Below are 19,905 nucleotides of genomic sequence, written 5' to 3'. Positions count from 1 at the left end.
TTTAAATTTTTCACTTGATGATGTTCTCAACAAAGCTGAAGTTTATATCAGAACTGTGCAAACCGATAATATCCTAAGAGGGGAAGGGACATCAGATGAAGCAGTTGTCGTTAATAAGATGTCCGCAACCTACATTAAGAAGAGAAAGAAACCTTCAGTTGATTCCACACATCAAGGTCGCAAGGCGTGGAAGTCATGTCAGGATTGTTTTTCTAAACATTCTAAGGGTGAATGTCCGTTCAAAAGTTACGTGTGTTACAAGTGCGGAAAAAAAGGGCACATCAAATCTGTGTGCCAGGCAAAGGGGTTGCAATGCCAGCAGAAAGACCGAGTAGAAGCTATAGGCCATGTAAGCAGTTGCAACCAAATTCGAAAGACACCTCCATGGAAGGAAAAGCGGAACTCAAAAGCTTACCAACGCATCGGAAAGCAAATTTGGATCCGTGCCGAAGTTAACGGCAAACCGTTCACGTGCCAGTGGGACACGGGCTCAACATGTTCCATGGTTGGATTAGATGGATATCATGAGTTAGGTTCTCCCACGTGCTATCCATCAGAAACCTCACTACATGCTTATGGTGGTAGGCCTTTGCATGTTAAAGGTCAATGCTTCGTAAATGTTAAAATAGGTTGTCAACTAAAGTCAAGGATGAAGTTAATCGTACTAAATGAAAACAAAGGCACAAACCTAATGGGTCTAGACTGGAGTGACAGTTTTGGCTTGACCAGTCAGGGTATTTCGGTGTTAGATCAAGTTTCAGACAAGAAAAAACATCTCGTATCTTCACAAGTTCAGCAGACAGAAGAATCCTTACTAAAGCAGAGGGAAAGGCAAGTTTCAGCTTTAACTTGCAAATTTTCCAGAGTTTTTTCGTCTGATCTTGGTAAATGTGTTAAGACAAAAGTTTCTATACACCTAAAACCGGAAGCAAAGCCCGTTTTTTCCAAACCACGACCAATTCCATTTTCCAAAAAGCAAGCTATCAAAGAAGAATTGGACAGACTTGTGGAGCGCAACGTTTTGCAGCCAATAAATTATAGCGACTGGGCAGCTCCGATCGTAGCGGTGTCGAAAGCAAATGGAAGTATACGAATTTGCGGCGATTTCAAGGGACTGAACCAGCAAATACAAGTGGATCAACATCCGTTGCCGACGTTGGACACGTTGCTGGAATCGCTGGGAAAAGGTCAGTACTTTTCTAAAATTGACTTGTCGGATGCTTACTTGCAATTAGAGCTTGATGACGAAGCAAAAAAACTTTGTGTCATAAACACACCTTTTGGTCTTTTCCAATACAATCGTATGTGCTTCGGTGTGGCGTCAAGCCCAGCCCAATTTCAACGTTGCATGGATAAAATGATTTCGGGAATCCCTGGTGTAGCAGCATATCTAGATGATATCTTAGTTACGGGACCGACAGAAAAAGATCATTGGAATAACTTAAATAAGCTTATGGATCGTTTAAGCGAGTATGGGTTTTGTGTTAAAGTACAAAAATGTGAATTTTTCAAGGATTCGGTTGAATATCTTGGTCATGTAATCGACAAAGACGGCAAGCGACCGTCGAGCACATCAGTCGAAGCAATAAAACAATTACCCCAGCCGCAAAACCTTCAAGAACTTCAAGCTTTTTTAGGGAAAATTAACTATTATGGTCGTTTTATAGCAGATCTTCCAGACAAGGCAAAACCTTTAAATTCTTTGTTGAAGAAAGGTGCAGTGTTCAGGTGGACACAACATTGCAAACTCGCTTTTCAACAACTGAAGGAGGACGTGATCAATGCAACCACGCTAAGTCACTACGATGAGAGCAAACCACTCATACTAGCCACCGATGCATCCCAGTACGGAATAGGAGCAGTTTTGATGCAGAAGCACGATGGTGTGGAACGTCCACTCGCCCATGCATCGAAAACTTTGAGTAAAACGCAGAAGAGGTACTCACAAATTGAACGAGAAGCGCTCTCTATCATCTATGGAGTAACGAAGTTTCACCAATACCTGTACGGTAGGAAGTTTACTTTAATTACGGATCATAAGCCACTAGTTTCGATTTTCTCACCAAAAAAGAATCTACCAGTCCTAACAGCTCAGCGTCTTCAACGATGGGCTATTACTTTAATGGCATATCAATATGATATTCAGTACAAGCCAACTAATCTGCATGGCAATGCAGATGGGCTGTCTAGATTGCCTATGGGGGTAGACAAAGCGTTTGACGAAAACGAGGAGAGAGAGAATGCAGAGGTTTCCCATTCTGTAGAGGAAACCATGGACGGTTTACCTTTAACTTCGAACGAGCTTAAAACAAAAACGCTTCACGATCCGGTCTTAAAATTAGTTTTGTCGTATATCCAGGACGGTTGGCCTAGAAGATTACCTGACAATGATAAACTTCGCTGTTATGCTTCGTATAAAGACTCGATGTGGGTAGAAAACGATGTAATACTTTTACAACGTGACGGTTTTCCACGAGCAGTAATTCCGCAATGTTTGCAGGCACAAGTTTTAAAACTCTTGCATGAAGGTCACTGGGGAATCACCCGAACGAAGCAGATGGCACGCAGATACGTATGGTGGCCGGAGTTCAACAAAAGCATCGAAGAGATGGTGAAGTCGTGCGGACCTTGCAGGCTTGTCGCAAAAGCTCCGGACAAAGAGTACCAAGCATGGCCGAAGACTACAAAGCCGTGGCAGCGGATTCATCTCGACTATGCTGGACCTTTCTTAGGAAAGATGTGGCTGATTTGCGTTGATGCACACTCAAAATATCCTTATGTTTCTATGCAGAACATCGGACAGGCAACTTCTAAAGCAACGATCAGCGCACTTCAACAAATCTTTGCGATAGAAGGCACTCCGGACACGATTGTCTCGGACAACGGAAGTCAGTTTACGTCCGGAGAGTTCAAGACATTTTGCATCAAGTTAGGAATACATCACATCACCTCGCCAGTGTTCCATCCTGCATCAAATGGCGAAGCGGAACGCTTCGTCCAAACCTTCAAAAGGGCGATGGAAAAAAACTATAAGGGAGAAGTGAGCAAGCAAAATGCTCATCTCTTAGTAGTCACAACGTACAGAAGCACACCACACCCATGCCTCGACTGGAAGACTCCTGCCGAAGTTCTTCATGGGCGCCAGCCGAAAACGCTATTGTCCTTGTTCTCGCCAAAGGAAAAAAGTAATTCAAAACAAGAACCTGCATCTCATAAGCGAAGCTATGAAGAAGGTTCATTGGTTTATGCTCGAAACTATGCATCTGGTTCGAAGTGGCTCCCGGGTACGGTAATTAAAAGACGGGGACGCGTCCTGTACAACGTACGAACGGAACGAGGTGTTTGGAAGAGACACATAAATCAACTTCAACCCAGGTTTCACAACGTTCATACTGAAAGTAAAAGTGACTTTTCTGATTCAAGTAAAGTTAAGGTTGCACCAATTCCAAAGAAAGATTCCGAACCGACCGATACCAATGAACACTCTGGGCATAGTAAAGCTGTCCCACAGAGACGCTATCCAGTTCGAAACAGACGCAAACCTGATTTTTATCAGGCTTAGTCAATACGTTTGTTAGTCGTATGTGCTTCTGACCCCAATTGTAATATGACCATTATTGCAGTGATCTGTCAGAAGCACTATATATATTGTGTATGTTAAGTCGTGAATACTTGGTTAGTATCACCCTCCCTTAGCTCTAATGTTTTATTTCTACTGCTAAGTGTTAATTTATAAGGGAGGAGTGATACAGTTAGTAACGTTAGTTTTGCGTTATGGTCATTGCCTAATGCATTGCACCGGGTCACGTGCACTTGATTACGTCGTGCCGCCCTGTGGCTGTGAGTAGTTGGTAATTACGGCAGCAGGACTTCTTGGTAGCTACACAATGATTTGCCCTTAGTTCATTTCTAGCTCTACTCGTGTTGAGACCTCTTTTCAATTCTTTACGTTTACCTACAAGCGTAACAATTCCTTTTCAAATTGCTACGTCAACCATGCCGAGATGTATCTGAATTCTGACCCCATTGGAAAGAATTCAAATCAAACATCGCTTTATTTGCAGCGTCGCTTACTAAAACTATGGTGGATTGGTTTGTTTAAAATTGTTATAATCTCTTCTATAAGAAGTAGCTGCAGAAGAGGTAGGCTACGGTTTGTAATCTTCAGTATAGTTGAAGATTACTTATTGCAACTTTTATTCTATGAATATAGTCTTCACTTGCATGACAAAACGTTATTTTTCGTTCAAGCCTAACAAGCTAAACAAACTAATAGAATCTGCGTGGGTGCTGTCAGAACAATTTTGTTGTAAAAATTTATAAGTGAAAAAAGATAGGGATGGGAAAAATATGACACGAAATAACAATAATAACAAATTCTTAGCCTATAAACGAAGGTACAAGACAAAAAACAAACTCAATACAAGCTGAGCACAAAAGATGCCCTTACGACATGGAGCTGCGTGTTGAGATCGTAGCCGCAGGTTACTGGGTCAAATCCTTTTGTAAATTTATGCAAACGTATCGTGCTGATCTTCGTAACCACAGAATACCAAATCATTTGAATCCAATCAATCCGTTAATGTAACTACCCAAAGCAACACTATTAGACCGGGAGCCAGGTCGATTTATTTGACTGTCAGGGTCAGTAAAGTTTGACAAGTGTTTCTAGACTGAAATTTTGTGTAGATTTCAAAAATAAACCTCTTACTTGCACTAGCCTGACCGTTTTTGTTATATTAAGCATTTTCCGAGATGATACCTGTCAATATCGTTATATCCGTTAGGGTGCACCATTTGCCCCCCGACCTTTAGCAAAAAGCCTGAACTTTTTTTTGCTTATGAGGTTATCTTAAAAAACAACTTTTGCAAAGTTTAATTTTGATTGGACAAAGTTTAACCCCCCCCCCCCCCCACCCGGCCATTTTCTAAGGGGACTAACGGCATTTTCTTCACATTATCGCCATTAGATGGAGCTGCTTACAAGATGCAACTGCATATGTACTTTGGAAACATACCCCTTTTCATTCTGCATAATTTCAAAAAAAATTATCTGAATTGGCCAATGGGTAGCAGAAATATGGGCAGTTTTGTACTCTCCCCTAGCGCAATACTGCCTCTAGTGGCCAAAACATAACAACAATTATCTCCTTAAATGTTTATCCAATTGAAGCAAAACTGGTGTCTAACCCCCCATTTTCAAGGGTGGTGAGTTCATTTTTGCTGCTAGTTTTAAAGATTTTATCCCCTAGGTGGCAGAAAACCTGCTTTTCATAAGTTTAAGCTAACGTAACCGCTTAGACTTGACTTCAAATATGCAAAGTTTGATGTCATTCACAATTGTTTTTGCAAATTTGTAATTCTCATTGTCATGTTTGTTATATCCCGTGGTGGCTAACTGCTCCTGAACCATCAACTGCTCCAAAAAATGACCAAATGTTCATTCACTTCTTCCTTAATTATCAAGCAATTGATGGTGCCATTGCGGGTGTAGCTCTGAAAAGTTTTGTAAAACATATGTGGTATCTAGCAGAAGAGCTTCTACGTTTGGCTTTTTTTAGTCAGATTGTGAAAACTTCAACCAAAGAACTGATGGCACAAAAAATGATCATAGTTAAAAATGACGGTGTGTGCACAAAAAGGTTTGGCTCTGGATTTGGAATACTTTGTTTCCCTGAACTCCCAGCAGACATATCCAGGGATCTCCAGGACTATATTGGAGAAAACTCTAGGTCATTTTTTAAAATCTTGAAAATTGACTCAACATTTTTAAGTGAACCTATCGAAAGCTGAGATGACAATGAGGCTTACAAATTTGCAAAAACAAGTGTGAATAACATCAGTGTGGTGTGATTAATGACACAGCAGAGCGAGGAGTCAAACTGGTCCAAGATTTTCATGGGACTGCTCTCAAGGAAGAACGATACCAAAACATTTTACATATTGTAGAGAATTACCGAAAAAAAATACCAAACCAAAGAAATAGGAAAATAGATTCAGCGTCATGGTATCTGACAATCTAATTGCGAGTTTACTGTTTCATTACCAGTGTGACCTTTATGATGTGAAATTCGTGTAAGGTTATTGCTGTACAATATCTATCACAATTACAATAGATGTTGCACTGTTCTTTCTTTGTTTGTTTCCAATGATATACATCTCAATGAGTTGCATTTGTTGAACCTTTGCATATTTGAAGTCAAGTCCAAGCGGTTACGTTAGCTACCAGTTAAGCGCGTATGACACTCATTTGTGTCATGGTGTTTTCACCCGCCATTGCGTATGACACTGATCAGTGTCATGGAAATTCATTGCATCAGTGCGTATGACACAGACGCTTTACACCGGTACTGCGTATGACAGACACTTTTGTCATCATTGTACATAAACATTTAAATGCGTCTTACTGCGCGATACTGTACGCCTACAGCTTGCGGCGTTTCGCAAAAAAATAATTACACACTGGGGGAACAGACCCAACAAATAAACGACACGCTCAACTGGTTAAACTTATGAAAAGCAGGTTTTCTGCCACCTAGTGGCTAGAAATTTTAAAACTAGCAGCAAAAATAAACTCACCACCCTTGAAAATGGGGGGTTAAACACCAGTTTTGCTTCAATTGGATGAACATTTAAGGAGATAATTGTTGTTATGTTTTGGCCACTAGAGGCAGTATTGCGCTAGGAGAGAGTACAAAACTGCCCATATTTCTGCTTCCCATTGGCCAATTCAGATAATTTTTTTTTTTAATTATGCAGAATGAAAAGGGGTATGTTTTCAAAGTATATATGCAGTTGCATCTTGTAAGCAGCTCTTCTAGTGGCGATAATGTGAAGAAAATGCCGTTAGTCCCCTTAGAAAATGGCCGGGTGGGGGGGGGGGGGGTTAAACTTTGTCCAATCAAAATTAAACTTTGCGAAAGTTGTTTTTTAAGATAACCTTATAAGCAAAAAAAAGTTCAGGCTTTTTGCTAAAGGTCGGGGGGCAAATGGTGCACCCTAACGGATATAACGATATTGACAGGTATCATCTCGGAAAATGCTTAATATAACAAAAACGGTCAGGCTAGTGCAAGTAAGAGGTTTATTTTTGAAATCTACACAAAATTTCAGTCTAGAAACACTTGTCAAACCTTACTGAGCCTGACAGTCAAATAAATCGACCTGGCTCCCGCTCTATATGTGCCCATTTTATTGAACATACTGAATATGCAATGTAGATTCTATGCTGTAGATGCGTCATAGGCGTACGAGCCAGAAGGAAAACTGCCTCTCATGTTGTAAAAAGGATTGCTAATTTGAACAAAAGTCTACAATTATGTGGGCTGAGGTTGCTAAACAAAAGGCCTTAAATTACATTTAAAAAATTACAAATTGCATAACATATTACAGTATTTATGTTGAAAAGAAAATACAAAGTAATTCTGCATCTGAGCAAACTTTTCATGAAAATGCTAAAATCAACACAATATAGGTGTTTCTAATGACTAATTTTGTTTATTTACACACAGCATCACGCATATCTGGGCATCCACAAAGCAACAAATTATTTGAGTCTTGGTTAACTTCTTCATGTAACTGTGCAAAGTAACTCGATGTTGTTGCTCATTTTATTAAACATGATGCACTTAATGTAGACGGTGGCGTAGCTATCCAATGGATGTTGTGGACAAATTCAAAGATTACAGGCTTGTGGGGACGGCAAAAAAGGAAGGAAACATAATTAATGAATAAGTTTTCTGAATAAAACATTTATTTTTTAAAATAAAATCCTATTTATTGCTGCAAAGTGAAGAAATGAGACAGTCATGAGCATATTTTAGAGCAAAACTAAGGATTTATGGATTTTCGAGCCACTACATCGTATTGATTTGGTCAGTTTCATAAAAATGATTAAACAGATTCCAGACAACTTAATATTATTTTACTGACCAAATCAACATCATACAGTTGTACATAAATGAATTTCATAAAATTTTGTTATTTTGTCATTAAAACATCTGCGAGTCTGCCAAATTAAATTCTACAGTGGGCTACATATTTGTGACAACTTGCAATTTTTTAAATTTATTTAGCAACCTCTGCCCCAAATAATTGTTGATTCTTGGTCAAATTTGCGTCATTTTATGACAATAGGGAGTCTGTACCTTTTGCTTGTGGTCAAGCTGGACTGGCCTATTTCATCTACGATGGCTTTTCGACTTTGTCGTTCATAAATTGATGAATTTATGAATTGAACTGCAAATGAAGTCGTCAGTCTGCCCTTGATTAAGGCTATTGATTAATATTTCTACTTGGGAGTTGAATGGCCAGCATGGAAAATAGGAAAAAAATAACAAAATATACTTACAGGTGAGTGCGCATCGTCAACTTGTGCACCGTTACAATTACTAAATGGTGTACCAGTCAAAACGGCTTTGACTTTATAAGAATCTGCACCATCAACGTCGAGCCATGATACTCTAATGCTTGTTGATTGACTTACTTCCCGATTTGGTTTCCCAGGAGGATCAATGCCGTGCTAGAGAACATAGCAATTGTTTAGAAAGACTCTTTGAGACAAGTCACAAAAAAAAATAAAAATTTTGATATAACTTGCAGCATGTAATTTTCTTCAAGAATAAAAAATCTAATACGTTTTCATAAACTTTAGGAAAATTCTTAGTAGTAACTTATAAAATGACTGTTTGACACCCAGCTGGGTCCAAGAGGCTAGCGATCGAAGAGGAAGCACGTATAGCCTACATTACGGAAAAACTTAAAGAAAATATTCAGGGTGGAACTTTTGAGGCTGCATCGAGTTGATCGGGGGATCATGTTGTTCAATGCGTTGACAGCAGAGCAAGGTTGATCCGAACGGGCAAGAACAGCGTTTCAGGGCGAAGACAGCGTATGATATTTCGAAAGAATTGATTGATTAATACATATAGGCTACAGATCCAGCAATGAATGAAGCTATGTAATTGATATTAATCCAGTTCCAATTCGCAATATACACGAGGCATTTTATTCCTTTCCTTTTTATTGTTGCATGTTTGGGTTTGTTGAGACTGAAGCATGTTGATAAAACGACACTGATTTATAGACAGGTTGATAATGGTGGTGGATTTATGAGGCAACAATTATAATGTTATGCCGTCATATAACGTCTAAACCAGTGGTTCCAACCGGGGTGCCAATTGCAATGCTCAAGGGTGCCGCGAGATATTGCAATAGTGCGGCCCATTCTTTGTTTTAACTTTAACCCGTTAAGTGCAAAATTTATTTATTTCTAACCGAGTTTCAGTGCGTGTTAAGTTTCGCGCCTCGTAGGTATTCCCGGCTCCTTTCTAGAGAGTCGCTTAGTGGGGAAGTCGCTGGGCTGGCGGTAAGCCTTCGTTTTTTCGCCCAGGAAAAACAGCGTGAAAGATAATGTGACTCGTTGCTGTTCTTTCCAGAAAAACGTTTGAAACGCATCATTATTACCAGATTTCATGATTTTATTTTGCGTTTCACGCGCACATTCCGCACAAAGTCAAATTGCAGTGATGGATTATTGGATTGTGTGACCCAGCACGATTATAAAATTGCACGATTGTTTGCGAACCATTGTAAACCGATGGTTGGGTCAAGGTCAATTGAAGGATTTGTATCGTTAGCAAAAAGGCAAAATAGTGATATTATAACAACACACTGTTTTCTTCATCGCGATGTTCTTGTCGGAAAACATTAGGTTCAGACCTAAAAAAGTGTTAAACAAAGTTGTCAAAATGTTCAACTACATCAAAAGTACTGTAGAGTGTAGACTACTTAAATCACGTCTATTTGCCAAGCTTTGTAAGGATATGGGAGCAAACTACAGTATGCTAATCTTCTGTTGCATACCGTCCCAAGTAAGATGGTTGTCGCGAGGAAAAGCATTGTCACGAGTATAGGATGCATGGGTTTCTCGGCAGTCGAGTGTAGCAAGAACTAGTGGTGCGGTACTGATGAGCCCAGCCTCATGGGCGAAACAAGTGTCTATCGCTGAGTTCTTGCTACACTCGACTGCCGAGAAACACATGTTTTTGGGAAAAGTCTTAATGGCTAGTGTGGAGGCTACACCGGTATGGTTAGCGAAACACAATGCTCGCTGTTCTATAGTAAGTAGTCAGGTAGTGCTGACGCCAGGAAGATCGCTCCTTTTCAACTAGGCTACAGTATATGAGTTGAAGGATGAAATGCTCCTTTTTTCAGCCTTGAAAAGCAAAAGGAATTTTGTGAATTGCTTTGCGATTACAATTGGGTCTCCAAGTTAGGGTATTTAGTAGACATCTTTGACCATTTAAACAACGTGAATGTGAGAATGCAGGGCAAAGATGAAACTCTCTTAACTTCAACCGATAAAATGAAAGCACTGAGAGAAAAACTGCAAATGTGGTCCTTAAAAGTGGAGAACGAAAACTTTGACATGCTTTCACATTTCTCTGAAATGAACAACAAAGAAGTTGTTTCATTATTATAACTCAGCACCTAAAATCATTGGAAGAAAAAATTTAGAATATTTTCCCCAGCTTGTCCACGGAAAATTACGCATGGGTGAGAAATCCACTTTTACTGGACTCTCATATTGTTTTGAATCTTAAAGAAGAAGAATTAATAGACATTCGTAACGATGGAAATTTTAAGCTTTTGCACAAGCAGATGCCTCTCGACGAGTTCTGGAAAAAAATTCAAAATGAATATCCTTGCGTTGGAAAGAAAGCTATCGTGCTTTTTCTGCAGTTTTCCACGTCATACTTAGGCTATGTGAGAGTGAATTTTCCGTATAAATGAACATAAAAACGAGAACGACTGCTTATAGTCGAGGAAGAAATGCGGGTGGCTTTATCGAATAGTGCCCCCAGATATTAAGGGACTTTCTGCAAGAAGTCAAGCCCAAATTTCACACTGACTTTTGAATAAATACATTTATTTAGCCTACACGCCTATACTGTATAACCGGTTCTGTGTTATTTCATACAGTTATTTGAAATACAGAAACCTCATAAAATTGATCCAGTTTTGCCAGGGTGCCGCAAACTATTTATCTCTTTGATAGGGTGCCGCAAGGTCAAAAAGGGTGGGAACCACTGGTCTAAACGGTTCGCTGTCTTGCGCGCTCGGATACTTACTGCAACGTTTTTGTTGTTGGGGTATAAGATTCTGATTGCTGAAGTTGTCTTTTCTAAGACGTAGCCCATCCACGAGTGAGCCCGGCGTTCCGAGCTTTCCAGACGCGAGAGGATCCTTCGATTGAAAGGGAGGCCACTTTTCTAGCCACTTCTGCTACCCACGAGCAGGAACGGACAAGGCCGTTAGAGCTCGTCGGGGCATAGCTCTCGAGGTGGCCTACGACGAACGGAAGTGACAGGACGTTCCTGCAAGGGCGCTGCTTGTCTTCCTTTATGTTGACACAAAAGCTGTGAGGCCTATCTACACTTTATTAAAAGTATGTAGGCTACAGTAGTTTTTGTTGCACGTTTTCACATAAATAATTTGTACTTACACATATCCTGCATGCGTGCATGTAGATCATTCCCGTCAGCAACAGCTTTTTCTTCCAACATGAAATCATTTTTCGATGAAGTTATGATACTTTGTAGCAATCTGTGGTAGTCACATAAAACACTTTTCACAAAGCTTGAACCGCTTTCGGAGCAAATATTTCTTTTGCGCTATTAAATTGACTATATTATTGCCCAGTTTATTTTAATATTAATAATGATATGCATTTTTTTTCTGAAAAAGCAATTTCATTAGTTGTGTAATACAAAATCTAACAACGCAGTCTTCATTATCAGTACACTTTGCATCATTACTGCTGCTAAAATACAATATTCTGTAAAATAGCTGTTAGCCCACATTCCAACAGTCTACAAAGCTGCCTGAGTTTAAAAATCTTACATTCACCTTCAACAATTTCAGTTGATTCAAATGACGTCAGTTATTCTGTTCATTTACTTTAAATAAGCCTCAGCATTTGAACTGCAGTGATTACGATAAGCGGAACTCGTTGTATTGATTCTTAATGACTGAATATGTTTGTGGCTCACGACGATGTAAAAATAATTAGTAAGTTGATGCCTTTTTTGCCTGAATGTTCTGAGTAAGTAGGTAGCTTGTAATTGTGAATAGCTTGTAAGTAGGCTGATCTAGCCTTCCCAAGAACAGCAGTTCTTTACCTTTGTCATCACGATAACTGCATTTCCTGTTGCGAATTGGATTGCTACAGCAACCTAATTCAACAGTTTGGTTTTGCCAGTTTACAGATTTTAATATTTCTAAGAACGTTTTTCGAATTAAACACTAATGCCTTCTCTACTGTATATAGTATTTTAGATTTCGTTACACGGTGTACTTGGCAGACTTTGATCACTTTCGTATAGTCTCATAGTCAACCAATGCAACTCGCCTTTCACTTTTGAATAATCTTTCTGGAATAACTTTTAAACAAGAAAACACGAGAAAGAAAAATAGCAGCTTAACAAATCGTCTCACACGCATTGGTAGCAAACGCTTTCTCGCAGTCAACGCTAGTCTGCGGACAATTCGTGATCTAAATGCAAAATTATTTCAACATTACGATGACTGGTGAGCAAATATTTGACTTGACGTATTGTTTGGATGCATAACACAGAGTGAGCTTGCTGTGTAATTTGTTAAAGCTTTTCGTCTACATTTCCCTTCTACTGCAAAAGACTTTCACTTTAAGAACAAATTCTACAAATATCAAATCAATATTCTACAAATATCAAATCAAAACTTCACTGCAGTAAATAGGCTACTAGCTGGATGTATGCTGGATGTTATGCTTATGCTGCATCAATCTCTTACACCACATTTTCTGACCAAGCATTTCAAACCATATTAATTTGAGTACGGGACGCTTGTAAAAAATGTCCTGAATACTCTAGATTTTGTTCTCTGTGCTGTTAAACCTTCAATTGATTGATTGGTCTTTAATGATGTTATGGTTTTATTTATTGTCGCTCTACAACTGCTACAAGGTCTTTTAGCGACAAGGCTCATTTTTAATTTTATATCGGGGTTACGAGGTCATCACATTATTACTACTCGTCCTATTCTCGCTGCGTTGTTCTCGCAGCTAATTAAAGATTTTAGTGCAAGGACTCCAGAAGATTGAGTATTCCACTCCTGAAACTCGGATGACAATTGAATACACGAATTCAAGAAGGTCCCCTTGAGATAAACGCGTTTTAATTATATTGGCGATTTGTGTTGGTGGTGGAATTTCGATAATGATTGTATGCTAAGATAAAGCAGTAAGAAGAATATGCCGGAAAATTTCACTGGTGAAGATTCTATGGAAAAATTGAAGCCCAATTGCTGGAGATGGGGCCTTCTTAAAATGACTGGAAATATTGACAGTTTTTTTGTGGTTATTAGGCTTGAAAAATGTGCCGTTTTATCATGAATCATTTAGAAGACATTGAAAGAAGTCAAAATCACCCCAAAAAGTTAAATTCCAAAAAGCCCAATTGAATTCACGTATCTAATTGTAACCAATCAAACGTTGCCTATGGCACAACCAGACAAAAGCATTTTGGGAGCAGAAACAAGTTTTGGGAGTGAAGTGTTTTAAAGGTATTTTTAAAACACAACTATTATACGTAACTTGCTTGCATTGCCGTTGAAAGAATAAGTTGGATCCAGTAGCCTGTTACAACTGGCATGAGCTCTCAAACAAGACACTTATACAAAAATACTTTCTTCAAGTAGGCTACCTAAACAAGCAATTACCATTAGGTTTACCGAAGAAACAGATAGTTTTCTCCTAAAACAATGCATAATGAATGCAAACACATTTCACAGCACTAGCAGTCCAAATAATACCCAAGTGATTTCTTCGAGTTCAAGGAGCCTCTGAAAAAATTATAAGTTTCTCAAAATATTTAGTGTGGGGGTCTTAAGATAAACTACTCCTTGGATCTTCTACAAACGTTACTTCTAACAATGTTACTGTTTGCATTTACTAAATTTAATACCTTACATTACTAAATTTAATACCCTACATTTACTAAATTAAACTGACACGCTTCATAAGCGAATGTAACCCTGCAGAATAACAATATATGACGTAAAAGGGTGTAGATTAACCCACTGGGAATTGTGGGACTTTCCTGGTGGATTTTCTGACACTATTGGTCCCAGACGCTCGAACGATGATGAGGAACACAAACACTCAATCGTGGTTGAGGTATGTAGAGGAGTAAGATGTGAAAGGGCTTGGCTATGACGAAAAATATTCATTTCAATAATATCTGTCAATCATGAAACTGGGTTTTATCTGCATAGTAGTAATAGAAACTATTCAATTCTAGTATAGGCCTACTTGTTATCCAAAAATTCAGCTCTGGCTCAAGTTTATGGTAGCTTAACTGGCCTAATGTTTTCAAACAATGGCATTAGATGCACTCAGTCACAAATCATACATCAGTCACAAAATTATACAGTCATAAAGTTATACAGTCATCAGTCACAAATTCTACAGAAGCTGAAGTTAAATGTTTAGGTTTACAATTTAAGAAGCTTTTGTGTTAATTAAGAGATGAATACTGCTGGAATGGAGAGAAACTTTTGGAGATCGTTGTAACTGTCTAATTTTTGCATGTGAAAGTTGTTGGGAAAGCTACAAATATTTCTGCTAGTTATTGTTTTGTTGAAATGGCAAAAAAACTTTGTTTGTGAATGTCCGTCCAACGTGTTTCAACCTTTTTCCTATAATATACAACGAATACTTCATGACATATGCTACCTCCATTAAAAGTAGTGATGGAAAACATCCTCCGGCTGCTCCCAGGTTTTTCAACTCCGGCTCCAGGCCGGATGTGATAATGACTAAGTGGTGTCCATGACCAAGTGGTGTCTTTCCTGAATCCGATACGTCTTGGTAAAAGTTACTTTTAAACAGTCTTACACAAAGTGTAAAACAATTAAGAAGGGTGGCAACATAACAATTCGTGCCATGTGCGTTGTGCATGGCAGATCAGCAAGTTTTCACTTCATAGTTAACAATAACAACATCAATCACAGGGATTTACAAACGCATGTCGGTGAAGCTTTAAAATTGGGGGTTACTTTAAAAATTCAAAATTTATGCATATTATAGCCCACGCTTACTACATATGACATTTTATTATTAGGCTACTGTTATATTTTGAAATAAAATTTCTAAGCCGGACATTTAAGTATCGATATTTTTTTCGCATGAATTCTATTAGAGGAACAATGGTTCAATACAGACTCACAGCTGGAATTTTTTCGCAGCTATTTCTTACTCAAAGACGGGCAATTTTCCAGGTGGCAATTTTCTCGACGGCAATGTTCCCACACGGCAATATTCCCATACGGGCAATTTTCCAGCAGGCAATTATCCGACGGGCAATTTTCCTAGTGCCGCGGAAACTTCACTCTGTCAACCTCGGCAACCAGCCCTACTTTAGTAGTTTAAAGCCTTTACAAGTATGCCAAACTGTCACGAATAACCTATCAGAGGCTTTCTCAGCTTAGTTATCTCAGCTTTGAGTCTGTTTTAAAATGATAAAGCGTAAAAGCTCGTAGAAAAATATTGCCTACATTTATAGGTTAATCAAGTAAAAAGAATGATTAAACTAGATAAGCACTAACTTTGCTCACACTAGCTATCTAAAGATGTTTACCATAGCTCGGTGATCGCACTGGAATATTGTAAAAACAAAACTATTTATCACGAAAGGGGACAAGGGTGTGAAAGGGTACGTAAAGGGATACCTCTCAACTCAAGGCCTCAAAAGATTACTACGTATTACTATTAATTGAATAATTGAATTAATACTAGGCTACTATTAATTAATAAACAACGTCATAAATCTTTCTAAGTCCTTTTCCTGAAAAGAAATAAAAAAATCGTGACAAAGTCTATTGCTAATTACAAATGGTTTATTTGAATTATTGCACAAAACGCAAAATAAAAATCATGGGCATTTTCATCCCCCTCATGCGCATCACGCTTATCATCCTCATTACAATCTTATCATCCGCACAAGTGTGTACCATCCCATGGGTTGAAAAGCACTGTATTGAACAATTGTAACGTAGCGTCATAACGTCACGTAATCACGTAGCCTACAGTATACGTAAGTTACGTAACCCTAATAAAATTGTAATGCAGCATCATGACGAAACGTAAAGTTTATCATCAATATTTAGTGGAATTTACAGTTACATGAGCAGTAATTTTTCATAACCTACGCCACGATAAAAATAATCTTCTGAGACTGCGCTGTAGATCAAGGAGATTAACTTACTACGCATTTTTTGATAAATCAACACAACAGAGAAAATAATTCACGTAACATAATTTAATTGAAAATGTACATACAGCAGTACCTGTGTGATAAAATTATAAGAAGCTGAAATATTGAAAATGTAGAAATGAACACTTAAAAGTACAATATAAACAACAAAAAAGAAGCAGCAACAAGGAAAATGGCAGAAACCGAAGACTACAAGAAAGTGCATTCAATGTTCATGAAAAAGACGCAATCAGAAATGAAATTATCAAAGAAAGGGCAAGAATTATGCTGTATAATCAGGAACCAGCAAGACATTCAAGCAGGAAATGTGTGAATCATTGGCTAAAATAGTGACCAATGAATTGGCTCAAATGCAATAGAAGAGCCAAAACGGAAGACTTCAACACTGAGGTTGAAAAGATTGATAACACTTGAAAGGGAAAAACGACATTCGAAATGGCATGAAAAGAATTAATAAAGGCCATCCGATAACTGTGGCATGGGTGGTTGATGATGATTGTGAATTCAAACAAAACACCAATAACAAGTAAACACAAATATAGGAATTATGAGAGTATGTGATTAAAGAAATATTTACAAACGCCGATTTAGCGATATGCAATCGTGGAATCTTAAAATTGTTTGGAAATTTAGCTTTCATTGCCAATTTTGCGATCACATATCGTATCATGTCGCACATCAGGACAAATTGGCTGTAGAAAATCATCATTGTATGAAGCTTTATACAGTATTCTTATATTGTGAAGAGAGTGGTATTGAAGTTTCGTAGGCAGATGAATTTTGATGATCACGATTTCCTTTATCGAAAACAACTTCATACATAGGAGCCAGGAACTCTTGCACCATATTGTGAAGTAGCATGTACTGCTTCTGAACAAAATGAAGATCAAAGGTCATTTAAGAAAGTGAATTGGTTTACATTTCAGAACCTTGGGTTTTACCTCATTTTCAACCATTCCCATCCTCTGCATTCTAATTTGATAAACAATTCCAAAAATATTGACGGTTGGGTGTTTTTGCAAATGCTGCATTATGTGATCAATTGTTATGTAGCTTCCTGTTCGTCCTGCACCAGCGCTGGAAAAGAATCAAATTATTTTTGTTGAAACAACGTGTGTTTTTTTAAAAAGAGTTGTTTGAATTGCATAAAATGATTATAAAATAAGTAAGCTAATAAAATCTCCAGTGGTAGGAAAAAAGAGAATATGTAAAAAAACACAATTTTGAAGTATAAATAATTAATTGCATTCATTGACAAAATTTTATCAAAAAATGCGTAGTAAGTTAATCTCCTTGATCTACAGTGCAGTCTCAGAAGATTATTTTTATCGTGGAGTAGGTTATGAAAAATGACTGCTCATGTAACTGTAAATTCCACTAATATATTGACAAACAATGTTTAACCTTGAGTGAACAATCAAAGGTCCACCGTTGTCCACATTGCTGTCAACACAACGTTCTACGAAGTGAGCAAATGTCATCAAATCTTCTGTACTTTCTGGAAGACCATGATCTGGCCAATGGAAGAAGTTGAATGGCTGAATACGACGATGGACTGTTCCCTGCAAAGACATTTTCTATATCTTTAAAAGAATCGCAGATACAGGATATATTTCACAATTGTATGTTTCGATTGTGTAAAGAAAAAATATTAAGCCACTAACCTTTACCTTGCAATGTAAAAAATAAACAACTTTTTACTGCTTAGAGCAAGGCTACATTGAATTACAAAAAATATAACTTTATCAAGTAATATGATATTTCAAAACCAGTGAAAAATTCTTTCAACCTTACTTTCACGATGTTAAATTCTCGGACACCCCATGTTTCGTGCATTGACTCAGAAATCCAAGTGATGGTGAGATCACGTGACGAAAACCATTCTCCCTCACATGGCCAGTAAACGTCGCTTGTATGGTTTTCTATAAAATAACGTGGAATTATTTTAATAACAACACATGCAGTTACATTGACTTACTTTTACATCAGTTAATTATTTAGTTACTTGCGTTTTCCAGTTTTGTTGAGTGTAACTTGATCTAGTTTAAACCTACCCAACTCGTCAGTTTGAGCGATCATCACAATGCTTCTGCAATTCTGCTCCCAGACAAGTCTCCAAAAGTCAGCTTTTGTTTTTGGAAGAGGTGCTTGTGTGGCGATGTAATTTCTACAACTTGATACTCCCTGTTTAAAAGCAATTAATGAATAATAAGCTGTAATAGGCTATGTGCTTAATTGTCTACCCACAAAGAAAAAGTAAACTTTAACTTAGTGGTTTTGAAAAAAAATGTTCATTATGATATTTACCATATAATTTTAAGCGTTCAATACAGTTTCTTCAAACCAATGCCCACTATTTCACATTAGATTTGTTTGTTTGCTTTAGTTACTTGTCTTGCTTTTTATCTCAATGTGTGCTTTGTGTTTTGTGAAAGAGAGTGTTTCCCAAAAAGTACGTTGACATCGCTTAAAATGTAATAATTTAAACAGCACTTAAATCTACGCAGCAATTTCTTAATTATTATGTAACTAACGTGATTCTTACCGAAATATACGAAGCGTTGATGTAATCAGATCCAGGTTTATTATTCACCATGCTAAGCTTGACTCTGTTGTTGTAATCTGAAAGTAAAGATATATTATTTCTCTGTGTAGAAAATGTGTTTTCTTGCTGTATCCTTGATTTCAATGAGTCTGATACAAAAATTAATATCAAGATATTGTCAGAATAATATATTTTAGTTATTGGTTGTAGGAGGCTTATGCTTGAAGACTGAAGATTAAATTCAACTGAAGTGTTTGGGTGAGCAAGGAAGTCAAACTGTGGGCAAACACAAAGCACGTCATATAACTTACTTGTCATGATACAATCTAGCCTATACCATTTCGAAATAAGATTCTCTCAGTCTTCCATTACTTGGCCACACAACTGACAAGATTTTGATAATATATTTCAATTAGAATCAAAAAACAAAAACAAGTCAGCACAATGCTCATTTAGGCTACACCATTAAACAGCTGACACAATCAAGGATTGGTGACAGTGCGGATCGAATCTTATGGCATTTCAACAGACTTATCTGATTGAAAATATAGTTTTAAAACAAAATTAAAAATTAAAGAATATAAGAACCTAAGAATATTTCATCAAGCTGTTTTGATACTTACATGGATGAATGTTTTTATGTCGATTATTTTCTTTGTTAATAGCCATTAAACCAACCTCTACTACTTGATTTCTGACAATATTGACAAGCTCCTGTAATTCAATACAATTTAACTCGGTTTTGAGTTTCAAAATTTTTGTTTATTAGTTTTGATGTTGGAAAATGGTGCTACTATGAATTTTAAACTACACTAGTGGAGCAATTCACTTTTTAACACCAGAAGAACTAACTTGGTCAAATGATCGAGTATGGTTGTGCGCTTGCAATGTTTTGATGAAATTAAATTTTACTCTCTGGGATTCTGCGTAACTTTTATTTTGTACAAGATAGCCGTGACCACACTTTGAATAGTTTATTTCTGAAGTATCCCTTTTATTTTGCAAAAAAATTCGCTGAATTGTGTAGTGATTTTTACAATAAAC

At 37.6% G+C, this 19,905-nt stretch overlaps 2 protein-coding genes across 2 annotated transcripts in view; both read right to left on the bottom strand.

Annotated features, from left to right (window-relative positions):
* The window catches only part of LOC145786448 (uncharacterized), a 30,768-nt gene extending 19,034 nt beyond the window's left edge, over nucleotides 1-11,734 (bottom strand). Inside the window, exons 1-2 of the mRNA XM_082598102.1 lie at nucleotides 11,507-11,734; nucleotides 8,351-8,521 (exon numbers count right to left, since the gene is read on the bottom strand). Of these exons, the coding sequence (XP_082454228.1) occupies nucleotides 8,351-8,521; nucleotides 11,507-11,575 (240 nt within the window). The 5' untranslated portion in view covers nucleotides 11,576-11,734. The remainder of the gene's footprint in view (nucleotides 1-8,350; nucleotides 8,522-11,506) is intronic.
* Nucleotides 11,735-17,036: 5,302 nt separating this feature from the next.
* Nucleotides 17,037-19,576, bottom strand: LOC145786243 (receptor-type tyrosine-protein phosphatase O-like). The gene is made up of 7 exons (XM_082597884.1): nucleotides 19,485-19,576; nucleotides 18,862-18,938; nucleotides 18,371-18,500; nucleotides 18,111-18,238; nucleotides 17,721-17,878; nucleotides 17,258-17,393; nucleotides 17,037-17,186 (listed from the first exon to the last, which is right to left on the bottom strand). Exons 1-7 carry the CDS (start codon nucleotides 19,528-19,530, stop codon nucleotides 17,037-17,039), a joined length of 825 nt encoding a protein of 274 aa, XP_082454010.1. The 5' UTR covers nucleotides 19,531-19,576.
* Between the last annotated feature and the right edge of the window lie 329 nt (nucleotides 19,577-19,905).

The sequence above is a fragment of the Aplidium turbinatum genome, chromosome 17, assembly GCF_918807975.1.
Source record: "Aplidium turbinatum chromosome 17, kaAplTurb1.1, whole genome shotgun sequence".
NCBI lineage: Eukaryota > Metazoa > Chordata > Ascidiacea > Aplousobranchia > Polyclinidae > Aplidium > Aplidium turbinatum.
Note: the sequence above shows the minus strand (reverse complement) of the source record. Positions and strands in the feature narration are given on the sequence as shown.